This window comes from Leuciscus leuciscus (assembly GCF_965113295.1).
Source record: "Leuciscus leuciscus genome assembly, chromosome: 20".
In the NCBI taxonomy this organism is placed as follows: Eukaryota; Metazoa; Chordata; class Actinopteri; order Cypriniformes; family Leuciscidae; genus Leuciscus; species Leuciscus leuciscus.
Genome location: NC_138744.1, coordinates 16,158,853 through 16,179,237, shown reverse-complemented (window position 1 = coordinate 16,179,237; position 20,385 = coordinate 16,158,853). Strand labels below are relative to the sequence as shown.

Genomic DNA, 20,385 nt, shown 5'->3' with positions numbered 1-20,385 from the left:
TCTATATTTTACAGTAAGTAAGTAAGTAAGTAAGTAAATAAATAAATAAATAGATACATTTCCAGACCTGTAGCTTTCATGAAAATTAAGTCAAACTTGGCATATAAGGTGATGTGTTTGGGCATTTAAGCACAGTATATGACATAAATACTCTACTGCACGGAACATGCATTACTTTATTTAATGCAATTAAGAAGGCTAGTGCATGACACTGGGTCAATAAAGTTGACTAGAGATCTAATCATCTTGCTGACCTAAAATCCAAAGGTGGTTTTAAAGCAGGCAATCCTGCATCTTTGTTATGCCATAGGTATGAAGCAAGGTTATGCAACTACACTGAGATAAACCACTTCAATTTACTTTAGTCCAAATTCAGTCTCTCTATCTAATGTTATGATGTGGCTAAATGGTTAAAGAGCTGTGGAGTAAATCAGAGTGTCCTTACATCAAACAACAAAGTTATGCGCCTCCAGATACAAAACACACTGTTAGAAGTATGCTTTTAATTGCTGATAAACAACTAAGGCTAATATTACAGCATTATCTTTGCTTTACAGTCAGGAAGAATCTCTTCACAGATATGTTCAGACATCCAGCGTGTCCAGAAAGATACATCATCATATGGACAGTCATATTTTATTACCTTCAAGTGAAAGGAATTGACAACAAAGTGGATGGTGAAGGTATGCCATCTTAGCATGACGTGACATGCGATCTGTTTGCATTTCCCAAATGTTGGCATTTTGCCCACTTCCTCTCTGGTTCAAGGCCTCCAAGATACAAAGAAATGGTGCATTCTCTATTACGGATTTGAGGTTCCTCCAAGCATTAGTTCCAGTTTTAGCCACATACAATAGCATAACGTGACCATTATTGACCACTTTAAATAGTACTGAAATCAATATAGGCCTAAACAAAACTGCTCTCAGCTACAATGGGAACTAAAGTTTTAGATCCTTTTTTTAAAATCTTGTATATTCAATAAGTAATGACTTTGCCAATGAAGCACAATACTATTTTAGGTAAATGTTATTTTTTAGCATAAAAGTTGTGTGCAAAATGGAGCAGTAGACATTGAGGATTGCTAGAGGAATTTGACTGAGGAAAGATTTATTGAATTTATAGTCCACAGACACTGTTGTTTTGACTTTCAGAAGAGTTTAGAAAGTATGTAAGTGTTGAGAAGAGCATGTAAGCAATTGTAAAATCCCTTATAATGAATTAACGTTGTAGCCTACCATACAGTGACTGTGCACCAGAGTATAAAAAAAAACATTTCTACTGTTTTGTAACAAGATGTTAACTAAAGCCATTTAAACCATTGCAAAACAGAAAGAAGAACAACAGAGATGTATTCCTACGGGAAGAGTGAATGACCGCAGGAGGTCTTGATAGGTCAGAGGTGGCGTTATCACACGACGTCAGCTCAGTCCAGCTATAAAGGACCAAGCCATCGGTGGGTCATCACAATCTCAATCCCATTCTCTTGAGGACTACAAGCAAGGTATGACAATTTACATTAAATTTATTCTCGTGATAACTTTCCAAACTTTTAAACAGAGTAATAAGAGCGAATCTTTTCTTACCTTAAGTAAATAGTATATTGGCGACATCTAGGCGTCATTGCTTGTCAGCATCTGTACATTCAGCAGCTACAGCTTAACAATTACAATGCTTTGAAAATATGGAAAAACAAGCATTAGAATAAGCGCAAGTAAAAAAAAAAAAAAAAGATTATTTATTTAGTATTGTTTTGTATCTTCATTTGCATTAGTTTCCAAAAGCGAACGTCTTCGTAGCCTAGGCTATTCAGCACATAAATTATCATATAGGTTATTTTAATTCTTCTCATTGAAGCAGATGTTTTTTTTAAATTGTAATAAATCATTTTATAAAATATATTTCGCTTTAAACAGTTACGAAGTAGGCCTACCTAATAACAAACGAAAAAAAAAAAAACGAAAAAAAAACGTCTACGCACTGTTTGTGACAGTAGGCTATAGGTTTACGTTCATTTGTGACGTAGCCTATTTATCAAATAATTTGATCTTAAATCGGTCGAAATGACCACTGTCCGTAATCGTTGTCTCTCTAAACTCGTTTTATGTTCTGTGTGTTACAGAAAAGACTGAAAAGATGAAACTGTACCTGGCTGCAGCCGTGCTGATGCTTGTACTTGCTGTACACACAGGTAATTTTCCATCTGATTTTTAAGAAAAAAATTCTCAAGACATATTAAACATCAGTTCTTAGTATATAGGCTATAATGCTATTTCACATCAGTTCAAATGAGATTTATGCATTTACAACGTTTACCTGAAATTCAAACAGAGGCCCAGGATGAGCCCACACTGGAGCAGCGTTTCGCCACTTTCCAGACTCAGGTGAAGGAGATTGCAGATGACCTGACAGAGAAGACCAAGACCACCTTTCAACAGTTGGATCAGAGCGAGTTTGCTACTAAAACCAAGTAAGATCATTATAATTCATAACTTATAAAATGTAACTCAACTTTACATGTTATATTTATTTATAAAAAGCATTATTAAAATGGTCATGTTGTATTTGTACTGGCATAGAAGCTGCTTCACATTTCTGTGGCTTTTTCTAACATGAATGTGTGTTTTTGTCTTGGCAGGAGCTGGTTTAGTGAGCAGTTTGAGAAGATGAAGCAGAAGATGTCTGAAACCTTCCAATAAAATAAAAACCATGACCATACCCTTCATATCTGCAACCCTGCAATGACTTTGTCATATGTGATATCACCCCCCCCCCCCCCCCCCCCCCCCCCACACCCTGTTGTGCCAACTGGTGCATTTGTTACAGTTTAAAATGACTTCAAGCTGTGATGATCTGCGTGTCATTTGTGTAATCTGTAAAGTATCTTACAAATTTGTGGGATGCTGTTAAATATTATGAAACATTTTGAAATCTAAAAATTCATTCTGAATTTTTTTCAAAACAATAAACTGTGAAAAAAGAACCAGTTTGTGTTTGTTTCATTTGAAATGTGCTCATATTTACAATGACATTGAATTATTTTGAATATAAATTTGAATTCATTTTTTATATATTTGTATCAACCTACATAACAGGAATATGCTAAATAATGTTATAAATCAGTTTTAGTAGTTTAGTCAGTTATTTCTAAAAGCAGATAAACTGATAAAGAGCAATATACAGGCACACACTAACTATAAATGATGCCATAGCATCAATATAACACCAATCAATAAAGGGTCAATCAATATATACTATATAAACCAGTATGCAAAGTTGCAAATCATAGGTCAAGGGGCTTCTAGCATCAGACCACATCAGGCTAAAGTCACTGTTTGTCCTCAGTTAATGATCATTACATTCCCATGATTAATATCAACCCATGCAGTTCAGCAGTCAAGAGGACTGACTAACTGACCCCTTTTCTTTGAATTACATCCCACTATTGAATTTATCTGGCCTAAATGCAACAAATGTAAACTTGTTTTTCTGTTCAGTACCTCAAAGGATCAAGGTTGAAAAATCCTCCATATGTGCTAACAGTCATTGAATAACTGTCAGCTGGTAACAGGAATCATGCTTGTATAATAATCTAATATTTATAGACCTTTTGTGGAAGGCTTTGCTGTGCATCTACACTTAACAGGAATATATGCCAAAAAGCTACCAATATACTATTGTTTAAATATAAATTATTGTAACAATATACAGTATATATGTAGTTGTTACCAGATGAGTTCAACAGCATGAAGGTTGCTGTATGCGTTGCTAAACCAAAAACCATCATGCTGTTGAACTGATCTGGTAATGATACTGCATATTATTCTCCATATCTTTCTTGCATTTTCTTTGGCCAAAACCAATTAAAATATTGTAAGATTAACGGAGAAAGTCAAATGGCTCAGGGTCATATGGACCCCGACCCCACCTTCAAGTGAATACTCCACAATCGAAACCCCGGGAAATATGTAAATATAAATACTTATATAAATACTATGTAAAATATAATTGTGATTTTTATTTATTTACTTACATTTGTATATTATTTGTATATAAATATATGTTTATAAGTATAAAATTGTACCCCAAACTCCACAAAGGCTTGTTTTTGCTAAGTAAACAGCAGACAGTGCCTACTCAGAAATGGTGTGATCTGTTTCTCTGAATTGATACAAATACAGCATTGCTGGAGCAAGTTAGCACTCTCCAAAGAAAACACTGAACCAAAGACAACCTCATCGCAAAAGCCTCAGAAAAACAACAGTGCGTCTGGCAAACAGTTCTTCTGAAGAAAAAAATATTACATCTACTTCTCCACTTCTACATTAACTCTAAAGGTACATATGTACTATATATGTTTAAGTTTTACTTGTTACCACCATACTGTAATAATGTATATGTAAGCTATTCCAAATCTATTATTACCATTGATGAACTCAACTGATTGTTCTGCCAGATGTCCAGATTGGTGCTCTTTGTTCTGGTGGTGATGTTGCAAGGTCTGTCTAGCATGTATATATTTTATTTATCGCTGCTTTTGATATAAAAGACTAAAGATATATAGATTTAAAAATCAATGGAAATATCTATCATGCAACTTATTTTAAAATCTGTAAATCTATGGCCCCCTTAGTGTGTTTGACATTGTCCAACCCGTTGCCTTCTGCTGCTCCAGACAATGCTGGACTTCTTGAAAGAGCACAGCATTTGTACAGGTACAGCTAATACAAATTCTTTATTCACTGCTAAAATTTAGTGAGGACATGCTGTTTTACTTCTGTGTTTGTTTGTGTGTCTGACTGATACAGGGACACAAAGACTAAAGTTCTAAATGTTGGCAGCACAGCTGCTGGTTTCGTTGGCATGTACTTTGAGGACCATCTCAAACCTGTAGCTGACTCTTACATGGAGTGGGCTAAAGACGGTGCAAGTTCCCTTTGGGAGAGACTGAAAAGAAAAGTGCCCACCTTCAGATCAACCCAAGATAAATAAGCAGAACAGACCTTTAGGGAACAAAAAGACTCAAACCTCACTTAAGTTTTAAGTATACTGATATTGTGGAATTAATGCTCAATGTAGTCATTCCATTGCAATAATGCAAACATGACGTAATGTAAAAAGTGCAAATAAACTGTAAGAATGTTTCCTTTTAACACCTAATTAATAAAAGTGCTGGATAATATCACAGAACAAATAGATTGTGGAATCTTTGAATGAGAAACAGTGGATGGAGCAGGAAATAGGAAAAGAATTAAGGAAGAAAATGAGAGAAAAAAATGCTAAATGAATAGAATATGAATAATGATATTTTATCTAATTTTAAAAAAAAATCAAAAGAAGGAAAAAAAAGGTCCACGGGTTGTAGATTAGACACGTTATGTTCCAAAGTGGAAAGTTCACTGGGTCTGATTCTGTCAATTTGGCATGTTGAAAGCTTTTCACAACCTTTGGACAGCCTTTGCTCAACCCTTATTAGTTTATGTACATTAAAGTCAAGAATATTGATTCTGGCACGCATGCAAAAAAAAAAAAAGAAAAAAAAGAAAAGAAATTGCTGTCCAAGCACAATCAGTAAATTTAGTGCTGAATAGGTTAAGTAAATGTGTAAGAAAATAAGAAATGTATTTGAATGTCAAAAAAAAACGGTCAAAATGTAGAAATATTTAGCCTTTCAGAATGCCCATGCAGAGACGACTCGAAGCCCGTGAGGAGACGACTCCACGCCCGTGAGGAGACGACTCGACGCCGGCGATATGTCATTCCCTAAATTAATGCATGATTAACTAACTGTATTTTTCTATGTACATTTCTGAAATGCACTTTCTGTAAAGCTGCTTTGAGACAATATGTATTGTGAAAAGCGCTATACAAATAAATTTGAATTGAATTGAATGAATTGAATGCCTAGAGACTTCTGTGTTGAGAAGTATATTCACATATCTAATAAATTAATATGTATTTCTTTTTATTAAAAAAGCCATCATGTGCAATTTATGATTGCAACTGTTACAAAAATGTCTCTTTTGTCTCTTCTTTGTGTTCATGTAACTCAACAGAGCATGGTGCTAGCAACACCAAGATTTTGGTTTTAAACCCCGGGGAAATTCATGAACTAATAAAATGTGTACTTTACAGGCAGAACTTTTTGAAACTGGGATAGGGTCACCTAAGAGGTCAAAAAAGGTTTCAAGGGGGTCAATGAAAAACCAGTGAAATATTTTAGGACTCCTAAAACAACAGTATTGAGAAAAGCGCTTTACAAATAAATTTAAATTGAACTGAAATGTTTCTCTCTAGGTTTATACATCTCACATCACTCTAATAATGGGTAGAGTTATTATAATGGGTAGGGATATATACCAACAAATGATACAAAATTATCTGGAAAATAGTTACTTTTTTTATTAACCATATCCTTTCTTTTATATACAGTATAAATAGAGCTTTTCTTTCTTTTCTTTTCTTTTCTTTTCTTTTCTTTTCTTTTCTTTTCTTTTCTTTTTGCATTGCTTTTCTTTTCTGCTTCTTTTGAAGCTGCTTGTATAAAAGTGCCTGCTAAGTGTATACATTTATCCTTAATGTATCTTTAAACACTCACATCAACATCTTTAATAAATAAGAGGTTGCAAAAGGTTTCTAGCGGGTCAATGGAAAACCAGTGACTCCCAAAGGGAGGCCTAGTTTTAGGTCTCCCAAAACTATAATAACAGTATTGGGAAAGGCGCTATGCACATAAATTTGAATTGAACTTAAATGTTTCTCTCTAGGTTTATACATCTAAAATCACTCTAATAATGAGTAGAAAGGAAAGGATAACATTAATTTTAAAAAGTATATATATAAATCTTTTCTTTTCTTTCTTTTCTTTTCTTTTCTTTTCTTTTCTTTTTGCATTGCTTTGCTTTCGAAGCTGCTTTGTATAAAAGTACCTGCTAAGTGTATGAATTTATCCTTAATGCATCTTTAAACACTCAGAGCACATAAACGTCTTTAATTTGTGATTTCATAAGTATAGTCTCATGCCTTATTAATACACATACAGGGAACAGTGGACTTTGAGTGGACAAACCATGGTGTACATGTTTGCCCGAACAGTAAGTCCACCCGCGTGGGTGTGTATACATGCAGCATGAGTGTGTGATTGATTGTGAGTTATTGAGTGTGTGTGTGATGACGTTTGTTTGGTCAAGCGGTCAGGCAGATATAGGGATGGACGGCAGACAATATAACTGCAGACTCAGCTGGTGCAGTTGACTCCAGTCCTTTATTTCTCTCTACAGGAATCTAACTAGCACAAGGTAAAGTGAGTCTTCACTATGATGCTATTATTTATACATGCATTCATGCATTAACATGGGGATAAACTTCTTGCAATGCCTCATTATTTTAAAAAGAATTTAAATGCATCTCTCTCTTTTTTCCGCAAATGCAAAACAATGCATTTTGCATTATAAACATATTTTCTTGACTGTTTATACATTTGAATTTTTGGTTTGTGCATGTTTTAAATACATGTAAGAGTTAAACTTTAAGAGAAAACTGGTGATATTCAAATATATTCCAAGCATATCATGTCTAAATTTCTGTCTCCTCTCCTAGATGAAGCTGACATTTGCTCTCATCCTTGCACTCCAAGGTAAAAACTAGTTCTTAAAAATTGGATCTCTTTGTTGACTGGTGCACAGCTGTACAAAGGAAAGATATTTTAGAAAAGGCCTGTTCATTGCGATTTTCTCATCCAAATGATGACCCTAATGGAAGTTAATTCAAACTAGAAGTAAAATAAGTCACAAGTCTATTTGCATTTAGTATTGTATAAATACATGTTACCTGTAAGTGGCATCTCAGCATGTAGACATGTTTCGATGAACAGCAGTTTACCAGGTGCACATAATCGTGCAGACCTTTATCTGGTCCAAATTCTGTTTTCACACATAATAACCAGAAATTCTTCAATGAATGTGGGTAAGCATGCTGTTTTAGGTGGGCACAGTGCTCTTTTATATCATTCTCAAGGTCTTTTCTTCCTCTTGTAGTGTCAGTGTGTGTCTGGGCACAGCAATGGCCCGAGCCTGACAAGGAGTTAGTTGAGAAATATGAGGGACTGAAGGCAGTTTTCCTTAAGAGGCTTGTCACTGCTTGGGAAAAGGTTAAAGACTCAGCTCAGCCAATGCTAGAGAGCTCACCAACAGGAGGAAGAGCCCAGGAGATTTATGATGAAATTAAGAAAAGCCCAAGAATGGAAAGCGCCGTCAAAATTGCCAGGTGAGGGCTGCCTCAAACTTGTCAAATGGCTCTTATGGCATCATGTGACGAAACTGTGAGTAAATCCATGTGTGCTTCTTCCAGCGGTCTGGCCGGTGAGCTGGAGCCTGTGGTGGACAAAGCTCGCATGGCTCTTCTCGGTGCTTATGGCCATTACCTCCGTCCCTACGTTGGCGAACACCTGGACAAAGCAATCACCAGCATCAAGCCAGTGCTGGATACCGTCCTGCCTCAAGAGGCTTAGAGTCCACTGCTCATCAAACACTGACTACTTCAACCAAGCAAACATGCATTTTCATTGCTTCAATAATAGATCCAAATCTGAAACGATCTGACAGCTGTGTGTCCAGCACAGTCAACTTGTCAGTACAGTTTATTTGCATCTATATACTGTATCTGTGTATTTGATACTGTTCTGTTTAGTGCAGAGAAAAAAATAACATCCGGTCATGTGATTTTGTGTGCCCCATAAAAGAAACAAGACTCATTTGAAATAAAAATAAAAACCTCTGGAAAATGCAAACCCTGGTTTTGGATGTGATTAACTAATGTGTGCTCTTGCACAAAACTAAAACATATATTAATGTAAACATGATGTCTTTATTTTAAACACCTGAAAGGTCAATTTTCACACATGCATTGAACACTTGTGTAATGACCACTGATAAGGTCCACAGTCCCCTCTGACATGAACATAAGAATTAGACTCTAGAAGAAATGTGTTATTTGACAGAATAGAAATTAGCAACTACTGTATACTCGACTCATTCTGTCCATCACTGATAAAAAGCTATTTTCACACAATTTTCACCTTTAGCTTTTGGATTATAGAAATTTAGTGTCAAGTAATAAAAATAATTATAATAATACAATCATGCTCAAACGTTTACATACATCTAGCAGAATCTGCAAAATGTTAATTTGAACAAAATAAGGGGGATCATACAAAATGCATGTTACTGTCCTGATCAAGATATTTTACATACAGTCCACAAGACAAAAAATTGCCTTATTTATAAAAATGACCCCGATTCTTAATAGTGTGTCATTACCTGGATGATCCACGACTGGTTTTTGTTTGTTTTGTAATGGTTGTTCTTGAGTCCCTTGTTTGTCCTGAGCAGTTAAACTGCCCAATGTTCTTCAGAAAAATCCTTCAGGTCCTGCAAATTCTTCAGTTTTCCAGGACATTTTGCACATTTAATATCTTTCCACACTGAGGACAATTGCGGGACTCAAACACAGCTATTTAAAAAGGTTCATTCACTGATGCTCCAGAAGGAAACACAATGCATTAAGAGCCAGGGGGTGAAAACTTTTTGATTTTGAAAATCAAGGTAAATTGTACAGTTGCTTTTACTGTTGTACTGTTGCTTCCGAAGGGCAGTACTAAATAAAATAAAGAATTAAACAAAATAAGAAAAATTGGGACATCTTCATCCTGCTTTGCTCGATCACAAGTTCAGTATGGAGTACCACAAGGCTCAGTACTAGGACCGTTGCTGTTCACTCTGTACATGCTACCCTTGGGAGATATCATTAGGAAGCATGGGATTAGTTTTCACTGTTATGCCGATGATACTCAGCTCTATATCTCTTCACGGCCAAGAAATTAACGGAATGCATAGCTGATATAAAAATTTGGATGACTAGTAATTTCCTATTACTTAATTCTGAAAAAAAGGTTTCTAATGATTAGACAAAAAACCACGTACTAACTTAGAATACTGTCTAACAATTGATGGCTGCTCTGTCAAGTCTTCGTCGTCGTCGGTTAGGAACCTGGGTGTGCTCTTGATACCAATCTTTAATTTGAAAGCCATGTTTCTAGCATCTGTAAAACCGCATTCTTCCATCTTAAAAATATATATAGATTATGACATATGCTTTCAATGAAAAATGAGGAACAGTTAGTTTGTGCGTTCATGACCTCAAGGCTAGATTATTGCAATGCTCTTATGGGTGGTTGCCCTGCCTGCATAATAAACAAACTACAGCTGGTCCAAAATGCAGCAGCTAGAGTTCTTACTAGAACCAGGAAGTATGACCATTTTAGCCCGGTTTTGCTGGACACTGCATTGACTCCCTATTAAACATCGTCTAAATTAGAAAATATTGCTGATTACTTACAAAGTACTAAATAGTTTAGCTCCCCAGTACTTGAGCGAGCTCTTAACTCATTAGTCCTGCACGTCTATTGGGATCTCAAAACTCTAGCCAGTTGATAATACCTAGAATATAAAAATTGACTGCTGGCGGTAGATCCTTTTCCTATTCTTTTCCTATTTAGCACCTAAACTCTGGAACAGTCTTCCTAACATTGTCCAGGAAGCAGACACACTCTGTCAGTTTAAATCTAGACTAAAAACAAATCTTTTTAACCTGGAATACACATAGAAAATTATACATTCCTATTATTCAAATCAGTTAAATGATTATTAGGCTGTATAAATTAGGTCAGCCAGAACCGGGAACACTTCCTATAAGACCCAATGTACCCGTTTCATCTTAAGAAGAATGGCATCTATACTAATGTTAGTCTTTCTGCTTATTCCAAGGTTCACTGTAATCAGCTGGATCCAGGCCATATCCAGATCAGATGGTGGACCTGCTCCTAGACACGACCACAATGCATGATGTAGTCAGCCGGATCCAGGCCGGATCCAGATCAGATGGAGGACCTGCGCCTAAACACAACCACAACGCATCCCTGAAGTGTCAGCAGAGATTGTGTCAACTAGACTCTCCCTTGTGAAGGCCTCGTCGACATGACAGCCATCAGCACTGATCCTCAACAAACTCGTCCCATGCTGGCGTGACTCCGATCTTCAACCAGATGGAACAGGATAATATTCTGATTGTTCCAAACCAGTCTGACTTCTGACCTATGATGCTGCCTGAATCATAATCATACACTGTTCGTTCATTGGCCAGAGGAGAACTGATGAGCTATATAAATAAATGTGACTTGACTTGACTAGACTTTGCTGAAAAACGAAAGAATTTGCTGGACCAGAAGTATTTTTCTGATGAACATTGGGCATTAACTGCTCAGGACAAACAAGGGACTCAAGAACAACCATAACATTTTTATTATTTTTTTATAAAAAAAATATACAAAAATGGGATAATCCAGGTAACGACACACAGGATTGCAACAGTATTAAGAATCAAGGGTATGTAAACATTTGTATAAATTCAGGTTTTTTTTTTTTTTTTTTTTTTTTTTTTGTGGACTATAAGTAAACATTTTTTATGTAAAATATCGTATTCAGGACAGTACTAAAACAAATCACATGCATTTTGTATGATCCCTCTTTTTTTAAATTTTTTTTTTTATAATTAACATTTTGCAGATAAGCATGACTGTATTACTGACTTGCATTACTATTATATTTGCTCATACTTTGTGTACAAACCCTTAATGATGATCAATAAACCTGGAAGCATAACTTGTCCTGTGTTTGTACTACCAACATGTCTGAAATTGTGCAACTTATTGAGGAGAGGTGTGATATTGCTGATGGGACAGGATTTTCACCTGATGATAAAATAGAAGAAAAAATATTTAGGGTCAGAGACTAAAAGACAGTCTAAAATGTCAGAGACTTAAGACAGTCAGGAACCACCCAGAAAACTCATGCAAGCGTCATACAATGTCTTAGCAACCATACAGAACACCTAGCAGTCTAGTGTGTCTAACCCCTTTAACCCGAATGATTTTTTTTTTACTATAGATTTTAGTACACAAATTAATCTTGGGATATGTGTTAAGACTGTGAAAACACAGATTTATCTTTTTTCTGTTTTTTTGTTGTTGTTTTTTGTTTTTATTTTTATTTTATTTTATGTAATTTAACCATTTCAACTAAATTGTTACACCTTTAGCGTCTGGGTCAATTTTGACCCAGAAGTAAACTGGGGCTTTACACATGAAATTATGCTCTTTTTTTTTATCTTTTTTTTTTTAATCTATTAGTTAGATTAGACTACACACACACACAAAATTCCGGAATTAAAATAAAATGACAACTTAAAGGTATAGCGGAGGATCTTTCCAAATTTTAGATAAGACCCGCCCTCTCCACTTTTTGAAAAGTTTGACAATTAGGAGGACCAATAGTTTAGACTACCCACCAGGAAGTAAAACATCCTCCGCTATACCTTTAAATTAATGTCTGTAGATCAAAATTTCATGGATCAAATAATCTAAATTTGAAAAAGCTCTGCTGCCCCCTATTGATGAAAATGTATTTTTTATCTTAAAGTTTATGCAGGTAAAATTAATGTTTTTTGCTTGAAAACATTTCAGAGTAATATTGATGCTGTTTTGTTTTGATTTGTTAGAAAAAGAATGTGTAGTTTTCTTGCATTACACTGGCTTTTTATGTAGTTCTTGTAAAATTTTACATTTCAAAGATCTTTTAAATTTTTTAATCAATAATGAGAGTGTAAATGTAGTAATAGCATGGTAAAAACATGGCAACATTTAAAACTTAAAACATTGGTTTTAGTTGAAAAATATTACATTTTTATATAAGCTTATTTTTTGGGGAATGCAACAGGTTGCAACAGCATTAAATGCATTACAAGGGTTAAGGTGGCCATCTGACCAACTGAAGCTTTGCCTTTCTTTAATGTAATAATGCCCCCAAGTGTGCAACAAGAGTGTTTTTTCGGTGTCAGTCAAAACTGAAGCTCCCAATGGTAACCACCTGCTGAGGTTCATGACTTGGCATATTGCATAACACATGCATTTCTCTCTCTCTCTCTCTCTCTCTCTCTCTCTCTCTCTCTCTCTCTCTCTCTCTCTCATACACACATGTACAATAGCATAGAATTTCAACTATTTAATATTAGATGGGTTTTGGCCATTTTCAAGCAACACAGAACACCTAATATCCTAAGGGACAACAGTGTCATGATTATGATTAAAGTTCATAGAAACCTCACTGTGATTTCTCACTTTTCATATCTTTCCATGTTGCTCAAGAATATCATAACATTTCCACAGCATGATATTATACAACCATGTTTGGGGGGAAATTGATTTCACAAACTCGAAAACATCCCACCTTGATTCCAAATACAAACACACTTTTACACAAATAACCTGAAGTAGCCTTAACAGGCTGACGTGTCTATGGTGAAACAGACTTAGGACTTTATTTGGAAACGTGTTGAAGTTCAATTACGCAAGACAAGAGCCTGTGAGCATTTATCTGTCTGCTGACGGATGGGACACGGAATATAAAAGACGCTATCGTAGCGTATTATCATAATAAAAGAGCTCGGGTATGAGCTTTCCTTATTCTTAAATGTCAGACTGTTGATCAAAGCCAGCACGTTTGTATAATGTGATCAGTCAGTTTGTCTCTTTATGTGAAGAGCCATATCTTTTTAACAAGTAATCTCATTTTAGTCTATCTTATCTTACAACAAACCCCAGCAGAAAGCACAGATCTACATAAACACACACACACACTCACATAGCATTTATCTGAGACGGTTGCACTTTGGCACCTGGGTTATCAGGTCAATAAATCTGCAACCATATATATATAAGATAGGCCAAAGAGTGTTTGCCTCTAACCCATCTGACACACTTTCCGCAGAAGAGAAACTGTGAGTACAGCCATATTTTCCCTCTTGTATTAATTAAAGGGCATTATAAAAATGTTCAGATAATAGGACAGATTTTATGATGCTTGATTGTTTAGCACCTATCGAATAGCACCTATAGCACCTTACAAAAAAACAAAAACAAAATTAAAGTAAGAGTAAAGTAAAATAAATGAAAATGAATTGTTTATATCCTACTAAAACTGCCTTGTAAAGTTCAGCAACACAAGACACAATCTAGTGTAACAGAATATGCTTTTTATAGCTTATTGATGACTTAATTGAGTTTGTCACAAGGGATAAAATACTGCCCTCTTGTGGTCATATTTATATTTTCATTCTTGTGCTGTCATTATCTGACCAGTGCTTTACTGAATCCCTCAGACCTACCTGGCATTATGAACAAGCTTCTGGCGATCACAGTGCTCATTGCTTTCCTTGCTCTGGGTACGTACACACAGTTAGATTATTATTATGTCCCCATTGCTGATAATAGTGTAAAATGACAAGCAAACTTTCCCTCCCCCTGCAGGAGCGGAGAGCTTCCGTGTGCCCAGGCAGGCAGAGGAGGAGGAGAAGGGAACCATTGCCACTGTGGTGGACAGCCTGAAGTCATACTACGACCAGAGCGTTGGCACTGCCAGCAGCTATTTAGAGAGCATCAAGGGCTACAAGCTGGAAGAGAAAGCCAAGTAAGTCCAATTTTATATGTTATCCTAGTCCGTACGCACAAACTTTATCAACTCCTCTGGACTTTTAGACAGTTACATGGTCAATAAAGAGCTTTTAATGTTCACAACACCCTGATCATGATGACTCATTATCCATTTTGTTCTGACATTTTCTTTCCTCCCTCATCAAGAAACCTGTATGACGATACAGTTCGTGCCGTCAGCACCTACGCCGGCATCTTCAACGACCAGGTGTACCACATTTTGTACCCTCAAGACAGCTCTTAAGTTACATAGTATCAGACCTGAACACCGCTCCACCTGTTTCTGGTCCTGAGTCTGTCACTACGCTGGAATCACAATTACATGCATCCCGCAAGAAGACGGCACAGTCTGGGGTGAAAACATGACTTTTGAACTCTTATCTCCCAATGGCCAGTTACCTCTGTCCTGTCAATATACTGCAAAAGCACCCTGACACACATCAGTGGAAAAGTATGATGTGAAGTAAAATCAGGTATAATGCTCAACCACATGCTGTTTTTGGATGAAGATCAGAGATTCTACGCTACTGACTGTTACCTGGTCACCTCTAACATGCTTCTAAGTTAAAACAATCATCGACTGTTTCATTGTACTCTTTATAGATTAAATAAATCCTTGTATGATATCAACTTTTAGTGGTTCTGTGTCCATGAGCATTAACACATTGCAATAAAACTCCACAACTGAAAACAAGCCATTCTCTTTGCTTGTGGGCCTTTGCGCAAGTAATACCAAACAGATCGAAAATATGAACACTCTAATTACCAATCATTTAGAAGCATAAGTGCTACAAATTTAGCAAGTTTACACACTGCAATGAAGAATTACTTGTAATTGGATTAGTTTCCATGGCATCTGCAAAGTCTTTTTAGAGGGATCAAAGGATGCAACTGTTTACATTAGGCCTTATGACGGAATGCACACTCTCTCACTGGAGACTGGTTAATCAGTACAGTTTGTCATGACTGACTAGAATCAAGGAATTTCAATATAATGAGCTTTATAAATTAAATAACCTTTTAGCAGCATAAGATGATCCTCTTTGTTTAATTATTCAAAGATGTAAATATTACACAAAATAAGTCTATCACATAGACATTGCTGAAACTGATACGCTATAACATATAATTATCATGCAACATTAGATGAACTTTTTCAACCATTAACTATGTTGGCAATGAAACAACAAAACCTTCCTCAAGTAGCCATATCTGTGGAAAAAAAAGGTTCCAAGACTGAGAATTATTTTTATTTATTTACTGGTTACTTTACAGACTGTTTTATCTCGTTTAACAAGATATTCAGTTTATTAAATTATACAATAAAGCACGTCTATACAATACCGTTCAAAAGTTTGGGGCTAGATTTTTTAAATATATGTTTTTGAGACTTTCGAAACGTATTTTATCCACATCAAGGCTGCATTTGTTTGTAACAATACTGTAAACCAGTAATAATGTGAAATATTATCACTTGTTTTCTATTTTATTTTTAAAATGTAATTTATTCCTGTGATGACAAAGCTGAATTTTAGCATCATTACTCCAGTCTTCAGTGTCACATGATCCTTCAAAACCATTCTAATATGCTGATTGTTGAATACAATTGTGCTACATTAATATTTTTGTCGATAATCATTTCTACTTATCAGCATCATTACAATCGTTTGGACTGATTGAAAGATGTAATACCTGCATAACACTACAGTTTCATATCTGACCATACACCAGTTGTGGTTTCAGGCAGAAGATTATCAGGGAATAACAACTTATATTTCAGTCTGTTCTTAGAAGAGTTTGAATGTAGTGATTGAGTTCAATGATTTAGTCCTTTTTGGAGATTGACAGATGTGGCCATTATGATCACTGTATGGTTCAAGAGCTGTTTTGAAAAAGAAAAAAGAAAGAAAGAAAAAAAACAGTTTGGCACAACGAGGAAGAGTAAGTAATGACAGTAATATTTCTTTATGTTTCACCCCAAATGAACACTATAACCCTTAGTCCTGCTCTCTATACAGACTGATTTTAGGTTTAAATATTTATAAATCTGCAGGTTTGCACAAACAGAGCTAGTGGCAGAGAGAAAAGGGTCGGCCGTGGCACACAGCAGGCTGTACTTTGCTCCAGGGCAACAGCTGAATTCAGACGAAAAGCTTTCTGAAAAGAATTCAAAACAACAACCTTGTTTAACCACCTGCCACATCGAAAATACAATAAACTATCAGCTATACTTTCTACTGAGAATTTATTGATTTCAGAGCTCCATTCACAATTATAATGTCAAAATACAAGCATGTTATTGATCTAATTCTGTTGATAATATTCCCAAATCTGTTTAAATAATATTGTAAACTGTTTATAGACACACGTGAGTTTTACACGTAATGTGAAATTCATTGACTAAGCCTGATAAGAAAAACAAATGTGAATGTACTCTGATAATATTGTGCAACAGTGACAATCAATTATTAACTGATGTTACTTACCATCTTGTCGGCAAAACTATCGCCTGGCCTTCACATAGCCTAAAAAAGGGTGAAAGGGCAGCAAAAAGTTAATGATGATGTCGATTTGCACTATTTAATCATCTCTTTTGACATGTTATTTATTTATTCATTCATCATTTATATTTATTCAGGTTACAAATGGCTGGTTAAGATAATAAATATACTGTTCTGGGGCTTCCCTATAAAATAATAATAATAATAATAATAATAAACGTACAAAAAAACATTAACTTTTAAAATAGATTTATTTTTCTTAGCATTCACAATTAGAGCGTGGAATATAGAAATATGGCAAATACAAGTAGTGAACACAAACCCATTGGGTTTTCATGTTTTAAGTTTTGGGTTTTCACATATTGCCCCTATATGATTTACCAGGACAGACAGACAGACAGACAGACAGACACACGCACACACACACACACACACACACACACATACACACACACACTTACTTACGGGGGGGGGGGGGGGGGGGGGGCATTAGAGAGACTTCTGTTGTTTTTATACAGTTCCTAAACACTACTAGGAAACTTTCTGCATTTTTATAATTTTAAGAAAAAGTGTACGTTATTAATGTTAATAAAGTGTAATATTAATGAAAACTCCCAAGATGGTTATGTCAATTTAGCTTACTTCTATAGGTAAAAATTTGCCCCCAAAATATGGTTAAGTAGAAACACACACACACACACACACACACACACACACACACACACACACACACACACACACACACACAATTTGGAAACAGCCCATGTAACATTTATTACTCACCTAACCTCACATTCTGTCCAGATGGTGCAACTCTTTAATGACTGCTCTGGATTCTAGACCTCAGATCACAGTGATGAATTAGGAAAGACTGATTCGATCATCATGACCCTTAAGGTTCCCCTCAGGGTTCACACAGGTGCTCAAGTACAATAATGAAGACAGACAAATTTTTGACAACCACAGAGTGTCCAATTATTTACTATTAATTTTGAGCTGTATATTAAAGAGTGCATTTTCTCGACATTTTCAACTAAAAACGTATGCGTTTTGGCCATTAACCTACATGACAACAGCCTTTTGGGGGCTAAAAAACACAAACTTTTGAAAACGAGTATTCAAGTGCACGTTTTTTTTGAGTTATTGTCTCCTCGTAAACTACAAAAACGTCATGCACATAAGTATTACGTGTTCAGTCAACAGACCCTAGAAGAATAGACATATCTTACTAAGATGGAATTATAGTATAGTTTATACTTTTTATACAGAAATGGACCATGTTGAACATATTTAGACAGTTTATGAACCCTGTTTTGTTTTCAAACTGTTTAATATAACTTTCAAAAAACAAACGTTACTGTCAAGTCAACAGCAGCTGTCACAGTTGCTAGGCGACAAGAACAGTCCGACCTTCGAAGGATGCAGCCTTTGAATCGGTACATAGCCAAAATGATCAAAGAGGGCGTTGGGTGACAGATATTTAAGAAATCGCCCACTACTGGCTGACTCCCTTCATAACAAGTATTTTTAGTCATTTTTGGAGAAAATAAATCAGATTTTTTTTTTATATATTTGCTATTCCAGTACATTTCAGATGGGTGTTGCCTTGTGAGAACTGAATCTCCTCTCTTCCTCCCTTCTCTGTCTTAACCAATCTCTCCATCACTCTCTTTCTCTGAGAATCTGAGATTCTCGGCTTTATGTGATTGCATAAATAAACTTGTTCTCCTTGCAGACAGCACCTGAAAAATATATTAAAAAAACAACCTGAAAAATCAAACAATAATGTTATGCTAATGTGTCCTTTCTTTAATGGGTTCTTTATCTGGAGGAGTGTCTCCAGGCTAATTTTCTGCTCTCAGGTGTTGAGTGAGTGTTTTACATTTCTCTGTTTTTCCATTGATGTGCAGTCCACTGGGATACCTCAGGTTTTCTATTCTTCATGCCTAATTCACTTTGATAAAAGCCATTAATGCTGCATGAGGCACACACACACAAAGAGAGAGAGAGAGAGAGAGAGCGAGAGAGAGAGAGAGAGAGAGAGAGAGAGAGAGAGAGAGAGAGAGAGAGAGAGAGAGAGAGAGAGAGAGAAGAAAGAGAGAGAGAGAGAGAGAGACTTGATATTTAATTCATCTTTGGTTTTAATGAGTTCACTCAAAATTGTGGCCAGTGTTACTGTTAATTACATGACCAACGCATGTTAAATCTGTGCTGTTTCCTTTATTAGCACTAGAGGGCAGAAGATGTATATTATTATTTTATGATTCAATAGCCTCCCATTATCTTTTTTAGGTCTAGTTCACATTTCAAATGTTCTAGTTTTCCAAGACTGCACCCTGGTTCTTCAAAGAAAAAGAAAAAAGTCATCTTGAGGTCTCCTTTGATGTTTGCGAGGCCCCTATGGGCCCCCACACCCTTGTTGAGAATCACTGGTATATAATAGCCTACCTCTGTCAGCATTCATGTTCATAATAAATTAATCATATTTAATAAATGTAGTAAATAACAAAACAAATCTTTATTTATATAAAAATAATTAAACAAAATGGTCACTGGTTAAACATCTACAATATAATGAAATACACTATATATTTTGCTTAAAAAAAAAAAAATTTTGTCAGAGCATTTGGCTGCTACTGAATGGCAGTCAATGGAGAAAGAGGCTTTTTTTGCACCCACATGCTTTTTGCCCACACTCACTGGCAAAACACACACAGAGAGAGAGAGAGAGAGAGAGAGAGAGAGAGAGAGAGAGAGAGAGAGAGAGAGAGAGAGAGAGAGAGAGAGAGAGAGAGAGAGAGAGAGAGAGAGAGAGAGAGAGAGAGAGAGAGAGAGAGAGAGAGAGAGAGAGAGAGAGAGAGAGAGTCTTGATATTTAAGTGACAGCTGTGTCCATTAATACTTCTACCAAAAACTGGAGTCACTCCACCATCTGTCTTTCCTCCACTGTCATCTATCTCTCTTGTTTTCTTTCTCTCGCTACCTCATTCTTCTCCACCCATCACCCATCCCAACAGATCCCTCTTGGCCTACTCCATCCTTTCCCCTTATCTGTCTTTCAATAGGTGTGTCTGTTTCAGCAGCCAAATACCACTGCAAATAACTATTGTCTTTTATTACTTGTGTTCCAGTAAAAAAATAAAAAATAAAAATCAATAACAAACAATAAGCTTTAAAATAACCTTAGTATTTTTTTTTTATAAATTAAGTTTTATTTATTTATTAATTGTTTTTAAACAAAATATAAAAAAGTGTAATGAACTTTTGTTCAGTAATACTTCAA

General features: G+C 35.7%; 4 protein-coding genes across 4 annotated transcripts; all 4 read left to right on the top strand.

Annotated features, from left to right (window-relative positions):
• Window positions 1-1,417: 1,417 nt before the first annotated feature.
• On the top strand, window positions 1,418-2,743 carry apoc1 (apolipoprotein C-I). Its single transcript, XM_082150529.1, has 4 exons — window positions 1,418-1,504; window positions 2,123-2,191; window positions 2,332-2,470; window positions 2,639-2,743. The coding sequence occupies exons 2-4, from the start codon at window positions 2,137-2,139 to the stop codon at window positions 2,697-2,699; spliced, it is 255 nt and encodes an 84-aa protein (XP_082006655.1). The 5' UTR covers window positions 1,418-1,504; window positions 2,123-2,136; the 3' UTR covers window positions 2,700-2,743.
• Window positions 2,744-4,180: 1,437 nt separating this feature from the next.
• Window positions 4,181-5,896, top strand: apoc4 (apolipoprotein C-IV). Its single transcript, XM_082150209.1, has 4 exons — window positions 4,181-4,337; window positions 4,457-4,499; window positions 4,634-4,715; window positions 4,809-5,896. Exons 2-4 carry the CDS (start codon window positions 4,457-4,459, stop codon window positions 4,990-4,992), a joined length of 309 nt encoding a protein of 102 aa, XP_082006335.1. The 5' UTR covers window positions 4,181-4,337; the 3' UTR covers window positions 4,993-5,896.
• Window positions 5,897-7,178: 1,282 nt separating this feature from the next.
• apoa2 (apolipoprotein A-II) lies at window positions 7,179-8,788 on the top strand. The gene is made up of 4 exons (XM_082148991.1): window positions 7,179-7,298; window positions 7,600-7,636; window positions 8,037-8,265; window positions 8,350-8,788. Exons 2-4 carry the CDS (start codon window positions 7,600-7,602, stop codon window positions 8,507-8,509), a joined length of 426 nt encoding a protein of 141 aa, XP_082005117.1. The 5' UTR covers window positions 7,179-7,298; the 3' UTR covers window positions 8,510-8,788.
• A 5,004-nt stretch (window positions 8,789-13,792) lies between these two features.
• apoc2 (apolipoprotein C-II) lies at window positions 13,793-15,232 on the top strand. Its single transcript, XM_082150546.1, has 4 exons — window positions 13,793-13,890; window positions 14,272-14,334; window positions 14,420-14,579; window positions 14,750-15,232. Exons 2-4 carry the CDS (start codon window positions 14,286-14,288, stop codon window positions 14,844-14,846), a joined length of 306 nt encoding a protein of 101 aa, XP_082006672.1. The 5' UTR covers window positions 13,793-13,890; window positions 14,272-14,285; the 3' UTR covers window positions 14,847-15,232.
• Window positions 15,233-20,385: the final 5,153 nt, after the last annotated feature.